Source organism: Sander vitreus, chromosome 4 (genome assembly GCF_031162955.1).
Source record: "Sander vitreus isolate 19-12246 chromosome 4, sanVit1, whole genome shotgun sequence".
Lineage (NCBI taxonomy): Eukaryota > Metazoa > Chordata > Actinopteri > Perciformes > Percidae > Sander > Sander vitreus.
Genome location: NC_135858.1, coordinates 19,190,306 through 19,206,563, shown reverse-complemented (window position 1 = coordinate 19,206,563; position 16,258 = coordinate 19,190,306). Strand labels below are relative to the sequence as shown.

Here is a 16,258-nt window from a genome sequence, read left to right as displayed (position 1 = left end):
AAAAAACTCAATTTAAATATTTGTAAAAAAAAAAAATACATTTATTCCCGAAATTTAATTTAGCTGCTCCTTTTTAAAATGTAAAATACGGTACTATAGTTGATGTGATAGTGAGAATGAGCACTCCTAGTGGACACATTGTGACATGTCATGTCTGCTGCCATCATGTGGCTAAAAGTAGAAATTACATTTCCCTGTGTCAGGTAAATTATCAATTAATATGACAGTTTGTTGTAGCAGTTCAGGTATAGCATACTGCTGTCTGACCCCGTCTTAGATTAAAAAGCTCCAATAAAAGATGTTAAAGATCCATCCATTGTTTCTATGTCTCACTGATACAGTCTGGTAAGCAATATATAAATCAAGGAATATGGTAAAGGCCTAAATGTGTGGTATTAATGGCATACATGTTATGTCTCATATTACTGTCTAGTTGCTATGTTAGTTTAACAAAAGCAAAGTCCATGGGCTGTTCATTTTTTATTGAAACAGCATAGATCGTGCAATGTAAAATACATTTGCACATTGTTTTTAATCATATGGTAATATGGATGACGGATACAGTAAGTGTCAGTTGCTTTAAAATACAGTATTAGTGCAACATTTTTAAAGTGTTGTTGTAGAATTGGGGAGCCATATTATGTAAATGTGTCAAAAGGCCAGGCATGGGAAATTAATACTCAGCATAATTCACCTACAGTCTGATAATCATGACAGTAAAACAGTATTTCTGAAGGTGGAGTCATAAGTGAAAATAAACACAATCATTTATTTCTCTTTCTGGTGATTTTAGATTAAATTTAGAGGACATTCAGCAGAGATGTTGATATTTTACAGAGATATGAGGACAGTAACCTTCACTATGTATCAGCCTTGTCAGAGTTGCTGCTTGTAGGTAATATATTAACAGTTGTATGAAGTTGTGACAGACACACTTACATCATCTCCAGGTTTTCCAGAAGGTCCAGGGGGGCCACGGGGACCCATTGGGCCCTATTTGTAAAGAGAAAACAAGCAAAGGTGAGACACAAGTTTTCATTCATAACCAACAGAGGGCAACATCGCATAATTTAGACCCATAATATCTTAGCATGTGGTGATAACTTCTGCTCTCTTTCACTTTCCAACCAGCCCTGTGTTACACTCGCTGACATAAGCTTTGATTAATGTGTTTACTACTATTAATCAAAAACTGTGATGGCAGTTATGGCTCACATTAATCAAAATAGAGTCTTTCTGATCTGACATTCATTGAATATTGCTTTCTCATCAATGTGAGCCTCTATTTGTATAAAATTAATTACATCCCTAAACAATAATGACAAATCTTAATTACAGTATTTTTAATTGAGTAGAGATCAGAATCAGCATGATTTATAAGCAAGATTAGGCCACGAAGATGGAAGAAATACTTCAATATCCTTATCCAAAATCTTTAGTATGAAGTTTAGATGTTTCAATCTTTCTCTCTTTCTGTCTGCCGGTTTCTTTCAATGCTTTCTCACTTAACATACAGTGTGTTTATATGTCTGTTGGTTCTGTCACTATTTTTCCATCTAAATAACTGTTCTCTCTTTTTCCTCTGTGTTAGTCTGTCTTTAGTTAAGCAGGTATACCTGGCGACAAAACAACTTTATAGTGCTAATGTTGAATAAAACACTGACCTGCAACAGTATAAGGAATACTGCTATATTGGGAATAACAATACATTCTCCTTATCTGATTTAGCTAATTAAAGGCATCTTGTTGGTCATTTTCTGCTCTTGTGATTTCAAAGGCTAAAATGATCTCTGGCCTTCACAAACACTTTTGTGACCCGTCTACAACTGTCAAGTTATTTTCTGGAAGGGAGCTTGATTTTAATCACACATAATGATGTACTGGAACGCTTTTAAAAGAGAAGGCAACTTAGAGGCTGCATATCGGAACTCCACAGGAGCAGATTAACGCAGCAGTGGGGAGACCCGACATTGTCTACCTGCTGAGGGAACGGGAAGGACAGGGAAGGGTGGGTCTGATTTCTGGAAGCTTAGTGAGGGGTGAGTAAGAGTAGAGAGAGGGGGTAGACCTGGGGCAATCGACGAAAAGTAAGAAGAATAGAAAATGAAAACTAAAGAAAATGTGTTTGGTCTTCTGTCTAAGAGGAGTTATTGGGAGGGGGGTGGGGTATTATCAGGGAAGGTACAACAAACACTGGAGAAGATGAATAAAGAAAGACAAATAAAACCATGCGAAAACTGCTAATCTGCTCCATACAAAGAAGAGAGTACAACAGCAGAAGGCCAGTTAAGGCTTCACACAGATTTGGGTTTGAGCATTGTGAACATTGACTGAAGAGGTCTGTAAATGTTATAATTAAAGGAGCTGGCTGGTAGAGATGGATGTAGAAGTTATCGGTGAGCAATGAAAGGTTCGAAAGTGTTACAGTAGGAGACTTTACGGAAATGCAGTTTATAGCTACAGTAAGGTAGCAGTGACTGAAGTTTCCACATGAAGAAGAAAAGAGGAAGATAAAAAGGGACAGGAGGTTTATAAGCTGTAGAGCAAGTATTTATAATAAACCAGTAGGATACTTACAGCCTGTCCGGGCTCTCCAGCCTCTCCTGGGTTGCCTTGGAAACCTTGTGGGCCCTGGGATGTAGAAAGAAGAGAGAGACTGTTTGATCAGAGAGAAACCTTTTTATATGCAGTGCCTAAAACAATGGCTAAATAAATAAAAAATACTCTGAATGTACTAGAGTTGAAACAATTTGTATATTTATTAATTACTTAACTATTTTGAAAATTACCATTTAAATAATTTAAGCAAAAAGACCAAAGAATTCACTGGTTCCAGCTTCTCAAATGAGATTCCTTTGCTTGTTTCTTCATCTTCTACGATAGTAAACTGAATATATTTGGGTTTTGTACTGTTGGTTGGACAAAACAAGCAATTTGAATATGTCAACTTGCGCTTTATCAACCCATTTTATAGAGTAAACAATTAATTAATAATCCATTAATCAAAGAAAGAAATCTGTCAGAACAACTGAAAGTGAAAATAAATCAGTCGTGGCTATACATCTTACTTGTAATGACAACTGTTATTGTGTATACAGTTATATAAAGGCTACACAGATTGGTTATGTAGTAAATATGTTTAATTTGTACCTATTTAATTGCATAGCTTAATTTACATTTTAAAATGAAAGGTTAGTTGAATTGCAATAAAGAGTACAAATACACCTGCTGCATTATTGAGTCAAACTAAATCAACAATTATTTCAAAAAAGTACTTCTTTATAGTACTGTACACTGTACTGTCTGTCTGTGGCTGTTTGTCTACATTATCATACTGCACTACTTCCTTACAAATGTCATGTCATCTCCTTTGAGAAAGTCTACCCTGTTCGAATCCTTTCTAAAAGCAGTCAAAGGTGTCCAAGGAGAAAATCTGTCTCTTCAAATGTGGGCTCAGGGTGATTAAACCATCAAGTTGAGGCATGTCAGCTGGCATTGGCTCCGACATAATAGCTTTACTCAGGAGGCTGGGAGGACTCAAAGTGCTTCAGGTAGATCTTGGTTGCGGGCAAGAGCAGTGTGTAAGCCCAGTAGACTCCATGAAAGGTAAATTGTTAGGTGTTCTACTACAGTATGCATGGGTTGTGGCAAAGGAAAAAGCCCTGCAGCCTGCAGCTGTGAGACTAAAGTATTCTCTATGTGCCACCTTCCTCTGGAAGAAACAGCAGATCCTCGCAGTTCAAACAGGACTGTGTGTAAACATTTATCTCTGACAGCCTTGTTGGAGTTTGCAAAGTCACTGGCCATTTTGGGGTCATCATTGTTATTAAACACACTCAGGTGAGGTAGACAATGTGTACACGCATCAAGCACATTACTATTATGAGATTTAGCCTAGCCTGTCTGTGGCTGAACACAGGATTTCCTCTACAGATGCACCTGGCTTGTGTGTTGTCTGAGGCGTACAGGAGGTACTTACAGGTGATCCGGTGGGGCCAGGTGGTCCTCTGGGACCCATAGGGCCCTGAGGGGGAGACAAGAGACAAGAGACACAACATCAGGCTAATGGCATATAATCACATCCTTCACAAATACACACTGTTTAAACTACACAAACACATAAAACACTAGTGCACAATTATTCTTTTACATTCATACATATGATTCTAAGATTGTTGAGGGGAAAGGACTACTTTTTCACTCCTTGAATTCTGTCAGAAGCTAAAAACACATAATCACCTGCTTTGCCCTGAAGCTACACAAAACTCTACTTGTCAAATCCATAAATCTTTGAAATTCCTTAGCTGCATTTAGAGTTTCTCTTGCTATATCTCTCACTTTTTTTTACTGTCACCTTCTTCTCCCAGCTCTGTGTTTCTACAGTTCAAAAGTCACCAGTTGTAGTGCTGTACTCTTAGGAGGAGTGTTTGAACTCTACATGACTTCTTACACTTTGACATGGAATGAAAAACAACATAAAACTGAACTGTTTCAGTAATACTTCATCCCTAAATGTTAGATTGTAGCCATCAAGACAGTAGGTGAGATCTCTTCAACTAACTTCTGACTAAACCTTAATCTGCTTCTGGCTGGAGTCCCATGCCAAAGTAATTTCTATTTGAACTTCATGCATCACTGCTCAACAAGAGAAAATCACATTCTGTGGAGGTGGTGAGCCAAATCCCTATTGCCTTTTCTCACTGTCTGCCTTCCTATCTCACACACACACACACACACACACACACACACACACACACACACACACACACACACACACACACACACACACACACACACACACACACACACTTAACGTGCTTTACAAGGAACGGCAGGACTGTAAGCGTCTGTGGCAATAAAGCTTCAGTATTGATTCATATTACTTGTGCCAGCTTTTCCCCACATTTTAAAACCCACATTTTAGCATTATGGTTAAAAAAAATGGATGGCAGCCAAAAAAAACGTCACAGCGCTGCACAGCGATCCTCAGAAAGGAATGAAAGTCACCTTTCAGTGGTTGTAGGAAGCCTTTAACCACAGCGGGTAGAAATGTATCAATGGGGGTCTATATCTTCAGGACTTTTGAATGTGTATTTGAGAGACATGCAAGCTTATACAGTATGTGTGTGCATACATTTCAGTATGGACATTGTTTGAGTGTTTGGCATGTAGGTATACGGATAGGATATATAAGGAGCTTGATTTGTGATATAACATCAGCCAATTTAATTCCTTCACTGCTCTCATCCCCAAGAAGACTGGCAAACGCCAAAGTAAACGTGGGCCGGCTTCAAAAGGACCCAGTATTGTGGTGAGCACTCAGACAGATGTGGAAGGACAGTAAGTCAGAGTGAAGCCACATAGACTGCTGCTAGCTGTGGGGATCTGATCGCCCCCCACCCCACCTGGCTTCTCAGGCCTCTGCTGGGCTGAGACTCTGCCAAGTTTCTCTGCGGCTCTCTTAAACCAAAATAGTTCCCACTGTGCTCCTCTCTCCATCCCGGGCAAGCTGCCATTCCAGCTACCCAACAGCAGATGCGTTTCTTATGGGCTTGAAATGTAATGATGATCAATGGCTGTTTCCTCAATTTTTAAAATTCCCCCTCTGTACTCCAAGTGAGGTGTTTATTTTCCATCAGGACACAGGACCGTGTAGTTTCTTGTCTCCAACAGTGGGGGTCTGACTTTTTATCTCTTAATTTCCTTCATAAACAAAAGGAGGGGGGGGAGGGGGGGCATAGGTGATGATACAAATCGATGGAAGTTAGTCTTGAAACGGTTGTTTTCCTTGTTTCCTCCCATCATTGATGATTTCAAATCCTAGATGAGTATTTTCTCTCCTGGTGAAGAATGATGATGATGATGATGATGATGATGATGATGATGATGATGATGATGATGTATCCATCTCATAGTTTATATTTGATAACCATCTGATGCTTCTCTGGTTCATGTAAAAAAGTTGTTTGTGCCCTTCCAGAAAGGTAAAAGTGCAGGGTCAGCCACAAAACATCACACCCCCAGAACTGGTGGGGAAGTGGTTGGAGTTTTGTTCAAAGGGCAGATGCGTGTCAGCACAGATCTTTAACCCGAGTCCTCAGGTGTCTAATCATTTCTCCTTGCTCCTAACCCTTGTCAAGACTGTAACATCCAGGCAGATACATTTGCACCCAGCTGTAAAAAGGTCTCATCATCGCTCGCTCACCATTGGTCCTTGCATCACACCCATCTGTGCGCCTCCAGCCTTCTCGTCAAATCCACCAGCCATCTGAGCAGCAAAGTTCTGGAAAAAGCAGAAATAATAGATCGTTACGATTTTCATCAAGATATACAAAGGATGTTTAGATGCCTTTTTTATATACATTTAAGACAACTCTGTGAAATTAAAAACGTTTAAGGTCATGATGTCAGAATAACTGCAGGGTAAAGCATCTGGTTGGAAGATATGAAAGGCCAACAAAAAAAGAATAAGAAGAACTACTTTAGCTTGGACCAACTTTACAGGTTTGGTTTCAGTGTCTATGATGCACAATTAATGTATTTATTTTGGAAGCCAAATGTCATTTATCTGTAGAGTCTGGAGTATGATGTGTCCTTTTGGAGAGGAGAGAGGATCCGCTTTTAATAGATTATGAGCAGCAGAGCTTATTATGTGAATCCTGATGCAGACAGAGGAGAGACAGGGGGCATGTGAACAGTTTTCATCTCTCTTTCCTTCACAAAGAGTCTCCTTGTTTCCCCCAAAAAAGCTCCTTCCCCTCCCCAAGTCTATCATACTACCTCCTGCCCTTCCACCTCCCCTTCCCTCCCCTCAATCCACCTCCTCCCTCCTTTTCTCCTACAAAGAATGAGAGGCATTCGATCTATTCTCCCTCTCCGCACCTACTCGCCGTTGTCTTTCTGCCTCCTCCCAATGCCAGCAATTTCCCACATCTTTTGTGCTCTTGGATTCTTTCCTTGCTCCATTTTCCCATTCTCTCTGCTTATTCTACCCATTCTTTGCCTTGCATCAGTGTTCAACCTGTCAGCTCCTATGTCTGCAGTGAATGCTAACCCACCCCTACTTGTCATGGGATACTTACTCCACCAAGGCCAGGGGGTCCATTAGGTCCTGGAGGTCCAGGGGGGCCGGGGTTTCCGGGGGTGCCGGGCTCACCATCTCTGCCGCGGGGACCAGGGCTTCCCTGAAATTGATAGATAATATTCAAATAAATAAAATCTATTAAAAGGACAAAAATCCAAAGTTGCTGACCCAACTTAGGTCATAGTGAGTACTCATACCAAATGATCACTCAGATTCTTATATACACTGAAATGACCAAGTGATGCAAACTCTTAAGTAAAACTCAAATCTGAGCATTTGATCCATAAATGTGAGAAAATAGTATCAAACAACAGCCTTTTAATAACACCAATTTTATCTAAAACGCAAATGCAAGTTTTATCATTGTGTAAAAATCATCCAGTTTTGTTGTGATCTTATTGTTATATTAACTTTAAACACATCAAGTCAAATACCACTGACTTTAATATACAGTATCAGTACAGCAAAGTGTTAAATAAAAATCATCACCATTGTTCATGCAATTGTGCCAATATTTAAACTGAGTAGTACTTTGGATAAATCATTACACAGTTGCTGGCAGGTGACACACCACCAGAGTACATTAGTCAGAAACCGTTGACAGCAGCAATGCTCTGTTGAATCTTCTCAACACACAAGTAAACTCCACACAAGTAAACTCCACTACACCAGAGACCCAACAGGACTTAAGTTTGTCTTTGAACTGAACCAAACCGGGTATTTAAAGAACACCCTGGAAAATGAGCTTTAATACTTGATACAGAGGTTGTAGAGCATGCTGATGATTCATCAGACCAAATCAGATTACCTGGCATACCTCTGTGCATGTTGTGACAAATTACCCTGCAAGGGAATCCTGAGCAAAGAATGTGTTGAACACCTAAAATACTGCTCAACCTCTGATAGCCAAAACTCAACCAGCTTTTGTGCTTAAATCTGCATAAACAAGATAACTACAAGACATAAATTCCTCGCCTGCAGCCATGATCACAGCCAAGTGTTGTTACATTAATGCAATGATCAAAGCCGTGCGAGTGTGGCGACGTTGATTTCCCACACTGACGGACTTGAGGCCTCAGAGAGAAGCACAGGTTTACATTATGAGTCTCCGACAGTCCCACATTAAACAACCCAGACCACACAGCTTCATGGAAACGACCCATGACTAGTTAGACTGAGCTGCTCAATGAAAGGCTACCATTCTGCAAACCTGCAAGCTATAGCAGATACCTCATCCACCCACCTAAAGACCTAAATATATCAGATACAATAGGATATACTGTAGTTCTTAAAGGAGCAGACTGTGGGTCTAGTTTTTGGTGTGAAAATAACAAGAAGGGGGAGTGAATTATTTTTTCTTTTTCAAACTGACCTTCTCTCCCTTATCTCCTCTTGCTCCGCGGAGTCCTTGCTCTCCTGGTGGGCCCTGGTGAACGGGAGACAGTGAAGTAGTCAGTAACTTCAGGTGTTATCTCATGTACATGTGAGCTGCAGAAACAGCTATGAACTCTGCTACTGTTATGTCAGATCAGATTTCATTTCATGTCACTGCAACTGGCAATTACCAGTCATACCAGTATGGTTACTGTAAATGTAGTATCTTTATATCTTGAATTCACTAATACATAACACAAATTGTAAACGTTTTAAAAGGAAAGCTTTATGAATGCAGAAATGGGTGCATACCATTGGGCCACTTGGTCCTCTTGGTCCTACAACCTGGTCAAGCAAAGGAAAGACATTGAGAAAAGATACAATGTTAGAAAATGTCTTAAATAATCTTTGAGGTCATGTAAGTGCACAAACTATATACTCTTTAAATTTAGGCCCCCTTTTAAAGCTTACATTTAGCAGATGTATTTGCGCATATGAGGTTTAGATCTCTTTGCACACGAAGGTGGAAACATTATCTTTCTCTATCAGAGCAGGCTTGTCAATTGCTAATCTCTTCGGGCAAAGCATTATAAGAAACATACAATAAACAATGCCTTCTTATTTCCTGCCATGAACTTGTATTCCCTCAGAGGGGTAAATCATTTCCAGGTGCAGCGCTGCAGCAGCAGCAGCAGCAGCAGGGAGTTTACTCTCTTTCTTCACTGGCCTATGGGGATCTTTATAAAGGATTGTATGGAGGCCTTATTGTGCTTGGCTGTCTTCCTGACGAGTGGGCTAACAGACCTGCCTCCTCTCTCTCTGACTCAACCTTCTTTCGTTCTTAGACTGGTGGTATTGAAGCTTTGAATTCTTCATTTATCTCATAATAGTAAGATTATACTTATATAATCTATAAACTATACTTAGATACATCCACAGCCAGAGATAATATGCAACCAACATTGGTGAAATGTAATTAACTACATTTACTCAAGTACTGTAATTGTAGTGCAAATCTAAAGTAATTGTACTTAGTTTAAGTATTTCTATTTCATGCTACATGATACTTATGCTCAACTACATTTCAGAGGGAAATAATGTACTTTCAACTCCAGTACATTTATTTGACAGCTTTTGTTACTCGCTACTTTGTAGATTCAGATTTTACACACAGAACAACAAGAGTTTTTAAAATACTTTAAATGAACTGTTACAATTGTACTTAGACACTTACATTAATGAATAAGTAATAATCTACTAGTACAACATCTAATACAATAACATTCACGGGTCATTTTACCAAAATAGTACTTTTACTTTTGATATTTTAAGTAGATTTTGCTAATAATTACATAAGTGAATTAAGTGACATGTATTAATGCAGGACTTTTACTTGTATTGGTGTATTTTGAAATTGCTACTTTTTACTTAAGTAAAGGATCTGTATACTTCCTCCAGCACTGGCTACTAATATGGGGTTGTAAGTGTTTTATGTGAGCATAAAAGAGTTCTCTACCTCAGATATGAAACTCCAAAACAATTTACAAATGAAAATTTTCAAATGTAAAATATGGAGAGTTGTATTTTTGTGCTGCGTGGTGTCAACTTACATCGGTAATGTCTCCGGGTTCACCTTTCTGACCCTGACGTTGAAAAGATAAAGCATCAAAACAGCAATTAGGATAAGAACTACAAAGAGATTTTCAAACATTTTCTCAGTTATCTGTCTTTTTTAACACGTTTGTTACACTGCTTCTAAGAGACCATTTGCAAAGCACATCTGAAATTGGGAGGAAACTGGTCACCAGCAAAATGTTGAAAATAAGAATCCCCTACAGTATCATTAGGCACAAAAATATGGCAGACAGTGTCGAGGAGGAAATAACTATTATCCATCTGGCAAAGCTCTTTCACATCAGAGTCTCGTCTAAATCCATAAACTACACTCCTGCAGCACTGATATGAGTCTGGGATAGATACAGATTTAATTGCAGGTGCTGCAGCTTCATTTGACACACGCAGCATCATGATCACACACAGACACACACACACAAACACACACACACACACACACACACACACACACACACACACACACACACACACACACACACACACACACAAACACAGAGCATCTTAATATCCTACAGGGTCTCACCTTAGCTCCAGGTGCTCCTGTTATGTGGTCAAGCAGGTTAGAGAGGAAAAACAGATCACAGTTATTACATAGAACCCTGAAGGTTACACAGTATTTCCCTGATATCCAGAAAATCTATACATGCTGATAGCCAATTGTACTTTCCTTAATTAAACTCTAATGACCACCACCAAATCATATTTGTAGCACCCAAAGAGCCCATCAGGATTGAAAAAGTGTTGGTTAAATCACCATCTTAAGAGCTTAAAGCAAAAGCAAAGCAGCTGCAGGTAAAAAGGAATGGTAGGAAGCAAAAGATTTAGAATAGCCAATTTCAGAACATTGAATCTGATGTAGGCCATTGCTGGATTTTGTTTTTCATATTTCAAAGCATTCTAAGTAGTAGTTGTTAAGTAGCAATATTGATCAATTATGAGTTTGCATATTTTTTGTTTACAAAATCAGTAAACAATATTATGAATTATGAAACTTGACAGTGTTTTATAGTTGGACACATTTCGGTCAGTAAAAAAAGTACTGAGGTTCGATAGCCAGCCTTATTTTCAGGTGGTTGATAACTTAAAATGATGCTGTTACATACTTCTTACTGAGCACTTAATTTTGCCTTTAATGGAAGATAAGTATTTTATAAAGCATTTTAATCCACAAGCATGCATTGCAAACAGTGACACTTCTGATTTTACGTATGCTCCTCAACTGAATGTGTTTTTATTTCCAAAGCTGACCCTGTTTCTCAGGAGAAAAAGGCTTTGAATGTGGTGAATAACTCCTTCACAGAGTTTCAGTAGAGTGTCACAGTTTTTCTTGCCATCAGAGCTGCAGAAATCCTCAGAGAGGATATAGAGTAGAAATGTGAGGCTGTGTCTGCTTGACTGAGGTATTTCCTTAATGACTCCCACATGTTTTCATGATACTCAGGGAAGGAGAGAGTATTCAAACAAGATGGGGCCAAGGTGAGCCAGCTATGGAAAAATTACGTTGAGGTAGCATTTCGCTGAAATCTGGTCAGATGTGTCACAGTTGTAATTTATTCCTTATCATTTGTTTGCTTTGGGGACAGAAAACTGTATTCAAATCAAAGGTTGACATATAGTGTAGGCCTGCTTTAGCACATTAAAGAGTTTTATAGTTAATGGCCAACCTTTGATGAATACAAAATCCGTCATTTTCCCCCCAGAATAAACAATATGATTTTGTAAAGTAATTTATTTATGAAGAGGTGCGAGATAAATAAATTACGACCAATGGGTGGAGACTGGTCAGCTGCGCAGACGGGGCAACACTCTCCGAATGGGATTTCAGGTTTGGGGCAGTCTTTTAGCTCCTCGCAGACAATTTCATCACACAGGACGGTTCCAGTGTCACACACACAGATGCGACAAGGCTCTGGTTTCCATATGTCCTTGTCACTATAGCGCTGTCCATCTTGTGTACAGCTAAAAACATCCTCCTCTGTGTGTGAGGTCATAGAAAGGGTCACACAGAGGCCCGGGCAGGTGGATGGTAGGAGGAAAAAGGAGATTATGCATCAATGTGTTACTCATAAACAACAACTATTGTATTTACTGTAAGTCATTCAATGTCTTTAAGCTATAAAGCAAAGTAAATAATATTTTGGTGGTAAACACATATGCAGTGCATCAACAGGATCTCTAAAGTGTTAAACATGTTGGAAAGCTTAAACGAAATTAAAACAATAACCCCAAAATTTTAGCTAGTTAGGATGGGAGATGGCAAAACTTCTTATCAACAGAATTTCTACAAATAAAAAATCTTCTGGGGTGTCACAATGGCCTAGGGGCTAAGGAGCGTCTACGTAGGATTTCAACTAACTATTAATTTCATTAGCGATTATTCTGCCAATTATTTCCCTGATTAATAGATTAATCATTTCAAAGTGAAAAATGCCTGTAACCCAAAGATCTTCATTTTACTATTATATATGACAAAGAAAAGCATCAAATTGACACACATGAGAGGTTAGAACCAACAAATATTTGCTGTTTTTTGATTCAAAAATGACTAAAACAAATAATCATCATTATCAAAATAGTTGCAGGTTATTGTTTTGTTGATTGACTAATCAATTAATCACAATCACATCATTGCAGCTCTAGTCTACGTAAACCACAACTTTCTCGGTTTAAATCCAGCTGTTGCACCTCTGTTGCATGTCACCCCCTCTCTTCCCTACACATTTTCTGTCTTCCTCTCAACTACACACTATCAAATAAAGGCTAAAATGCCCAAAAAAATCATCAACAAATCTTGTGCTATCATTCCATTTATCAATAACCAATACTGAAACCAGTTATTGAATTAATATACACAAGCATGCAACCTCTCAAAAAGCCTCTGGGTGGCAGTGTAACATCACAGAATCAGCGCTGAGTAGGCCTAAGACCTGCAGGAAACCTCCAATAACTTCACAGGAGCTGCAGACTATGTGCCTAAATTCCTCCACAAGTTAAAAATAGGGCTAGTTTACATTGCGGGAGACACCCTAAACAAACTTAGCATTCAGTAGCCTAAATGAAAAATGTTTGGATTTTTTTTTTTTTTTTCAGACCACAACTTGGCAAAGAGAGCATAGCTGAACGTGATGGAGGTGGGGCATGTTTCAATACAGGTACTGTACTTGCTCTAAATGACACCACTCAAGAACATTTAACAATGAACTCAGTAATTAGCCATATTCCTGTCAATTTTCCAGTCTGACAGTTTCCATAAAAGTCAACAGAAGGTTGCTGAAAGAAATGCTCTGATTGCAGCCACTGAACCTGCACAAGGGGTGAAAGTGGTCGTCCCACCAAAAGAAAAGCCTCGGGGTTCAGGCTGCCGAGAGTGTGAGAGGGGAAGGAGCAAGTACAGTAGCTATATTTACCGTTGAGCACTGCTTAAGTCTAGGTAACCTTGCGGACCTCAGCAGCAATGAATGAGGTCTTTCTGGAAAGGGACAGAGTGGGCAATTCACAAACTACTGCCTTGTATAAACATGGGGCACATTTTAAACCCCATCTGGAAGTCATAGCTGTGTCAGATGCCAATTCAAATGCCAGAGAGAAGAAAAAAAGGTCCGCTTTTATGCACATATCTTGCAGGTTTGACATTTAGTTTTACAGACCTGGATGCACTGTCAAAAGACTGCACCTGTCTTTTCATTGGCTCAAATATGAAAGATTCTCCTGATATTCTGGGACAAGGGCTCCTCAGTTTACTGCAGAGTTGATAGAAAGCTAGCTTTTCGTCACTGAGGATAATTTGTAAGTCTCCTCTCCCATGTGTTGGAAGCCATACTGTTTTCCAGCGGAGTAAAATTAACAATGAAAATTGTAAAGTGAACCCAGGTGTACTTTGAGGACAGTAGAGTCAACTCTGTTTTCATTGTATTTAGTAACTTTTAGGCCCTTCTACCCTCATCTAATTAGCTTTATGGCCTCCTCATCTACATGGACGCTCAGTCAGTGGCCACAAATATCAGAGTTAAAAAACTGTCCCCTGTCCCCTTTGAGTGACTTGGGGCCATTGAGCCTGCTGTGCTAAGGTCACAGTCAGACCTCTTTACCACTTTAGCGTCTCCCAGATACATTTCTGCCTCTTGTTAACACTGAGCAAAAGAAGGGCATTATATCCAAGGGACTATATATCTGAAAAGGTAACCTGAGACTTGCAGTTGCTTTGGGAATTTTCCCCCTTTTTTCTCTTTCTTCTTGGAAAATACACCTTTTCTTTGCTTGACTTTGTGTATTGTGAGAACAAAGTCGCTTATATTTTTCCAATCACCTATCCCTGGCACCTTGGCTCTGTCTCTCTCTCTCTCTCTCTCTCTCTCTCTCTCTCTCTCTCTCTGGGCTGACTGTCACAGCTTATGGGTAATCTTTTACACAGAAGGAAATCCTGAAATCATATGGAACATTATTTCTGGCTCCAATCTGCGGGCTTTACTCTCAAAACTCTCTTGTGGATACTAAAATCAATAATGATGATGAATAATCCCACTCCACTTTTATAAAAAACAAAACAAAAAAACACTGCAGAGACAGTAGAAAGACTGCAGGAAATATGAGGGATATTAATGGAGAGAATATTAAAATAATCACATCAAAAAACTTTTTTAGTTTTTAGTCCACCTTTCCGCTCCAACAAGCCAAGATTCGCCTGGATGCCCTCTGACAGCAATGGAATGTGAACATTTTCACCAAAGGCCCCTGAGCCTGACCACCTTTCACTTTTTGCCCATCCCCTCCTCCTCTCCCCCTCGATATTACGTGAATCTGCAGCTAAAATGAGAGTCTGTCAAATGCCTCTAAAGCACCCACAGGTGTCTGGCAGCTTAACCTAAGAAAGAAGAAAGAGGTAGGGGAAGGCATTGGATTCCCCTGTAGGAGATCATAATCGGAATATTTATTAACAAGAATGAATAAATACTGCAACAACAAATTAACTTCAATCAAAAATAACTCCACAGAAGCAAGAAAACAAACTTTGCGCGTTATTTTGTAAACTCTCTCCATCCATTGCATCACTTTTACGCACGTCCATAACTCTGATATAGTGAGTTTTATCACACCTTTCAGGTACAGTAAGATCAGCACTCCTGATAAATATAAGGTCCACAGCTATCACCAACAAGAAAACTGTTCATGCAACAGAGTATCCAAATAACCATGGACTTTCTGTGCGTAAAAGGTACGAGGGAATAACCAAATGACTCCAAGCACCAAGGCAAGAACTAAACTATTCAAAGATCAGGTGCTTAAAGATAAACCTGTTGCAGAATAACTATCTATATGCACCTTATGATAACTTAAGCTTTTCTTCATTACAGCTCTTTGACAAAAATAAAACGGTCACTTACGGTCGTCCTCGTCTTGACATCTTACAACAGTTAATAGACAGACTTGGGTTGCTACAAGTAGCAGTACAGTCCTGGAATCCATAAAGCTGAACATGTCTAAATATTAGACATGCAGGGCCCGCGAGGGAGAAAGAAAGGTGCGAAGATATCGGAGGCTTCTCTCAGTATTTAGTGTGTGTGTCCCCAGTTACAAAAGCCAAACCATTCGACAGTCACAGTTCCCAAAAACCAATGGGGGAATCCAGCGGCAGGACCCGGACCTGCAGCAGAAAATCAGCACCGACCGCTTCGGGTCAGACGCTGTAGTTTTATGTCCCCGTTGCCTTCAATGAATCGTATATTCCCAAATATCAGTCCGGCCCCTTACCCCCTGTTAGGCTGAAATCTGAGCCCCAATTCCCTCCCATTCTGTCTCCGAGGTTCCATTATCCCAGTCCCAGACCACTCCTTTCTCCACGTGCTGCAACTAAACCCCCCAAAAACTCTGCCCCCTCTAACTTGGGTGCCATCCCCCTTTCTCCCCCGCCTTGTTCATCGAAAGCCTAGCGATGTCAGAATCACTTCGTCACGCTAATTGAAGGTGCTCCTTCATTTTTGCCATATAAGTCTGTGACCTGTACAATAAATAGATTAGTGCAAAGGCTAACAAGTGCTGTGGGCAGGCCAAAAAAAATACGGGACGCTGTCATACTTTACAAGGGTACTTCAAGGTAGTGGTTGAATACATCAGACAGCGTGTGAAAATGACAGAGTACAACAGAGACACATCAAGTCACTTTTAGGA

At 39.7% G+C, this 16,258-nt stretch overlaps 1 protein-coding gene across 2 annotated transcripts in view; it reads right to left on the bottom strand.

Annotated features, from left to right (window-relative positions):
- The window catches only part of col2a1b (collagen, type II, alpha 1b), a 48,581-nt gene extending 32,772 nt beyond the window's left edge, over positions 1-15,809 (bottom strand). The window contains exons 1-11 of one of the 2 annotated variants that reach the window (XM_078248864.1): positions 15,475-15,809; positions 11,859-12,068; positions 10,617-10,633; positions 10,069-10,101; positions 8,771-8,803; positions 8,457-8,510; positions 7,083-7,184; positions 6,206-6,283; positions 3,980-4,024; positions 2,578-2,631; positions 940-993 (exon numbers count right to left, since the gene is read on the bottom strand). In XM_078248864.1, the coding sequence (XP_078104990.1) occupies positions 940-993; positions 2,578-2,631; positions 3,980-4,024; positions 6,206-6,283; positions 7,083-7,184; positions 8,457-8,510; positions 8,771-8,803; positions 10,069-10,101; positions 10,617-10,633; positions 11,859-12,068; positions 15,475-15,568 (774 nt within the window). In that variant the 5' untranslated portion in view covers positions 15,569-15,809. The remainder of the gene's footprint in view (positions 1-939; positions 994-2,577; positions 2,632-3,979; positions 4,025-6,205; positions 6,284-7,082; positions 7,185-8,456; positions 8,511-8,770; positions 8,804-10,068; positions 10,102-10,616; positions 10,634-11,858; positions 12,069-15,474) is intronic. The other variant, XM_078248865.1, reaches the window with a different exon arrangement.
- Positions 15,810-16,258: the final 449 nt, after the last annotated feature.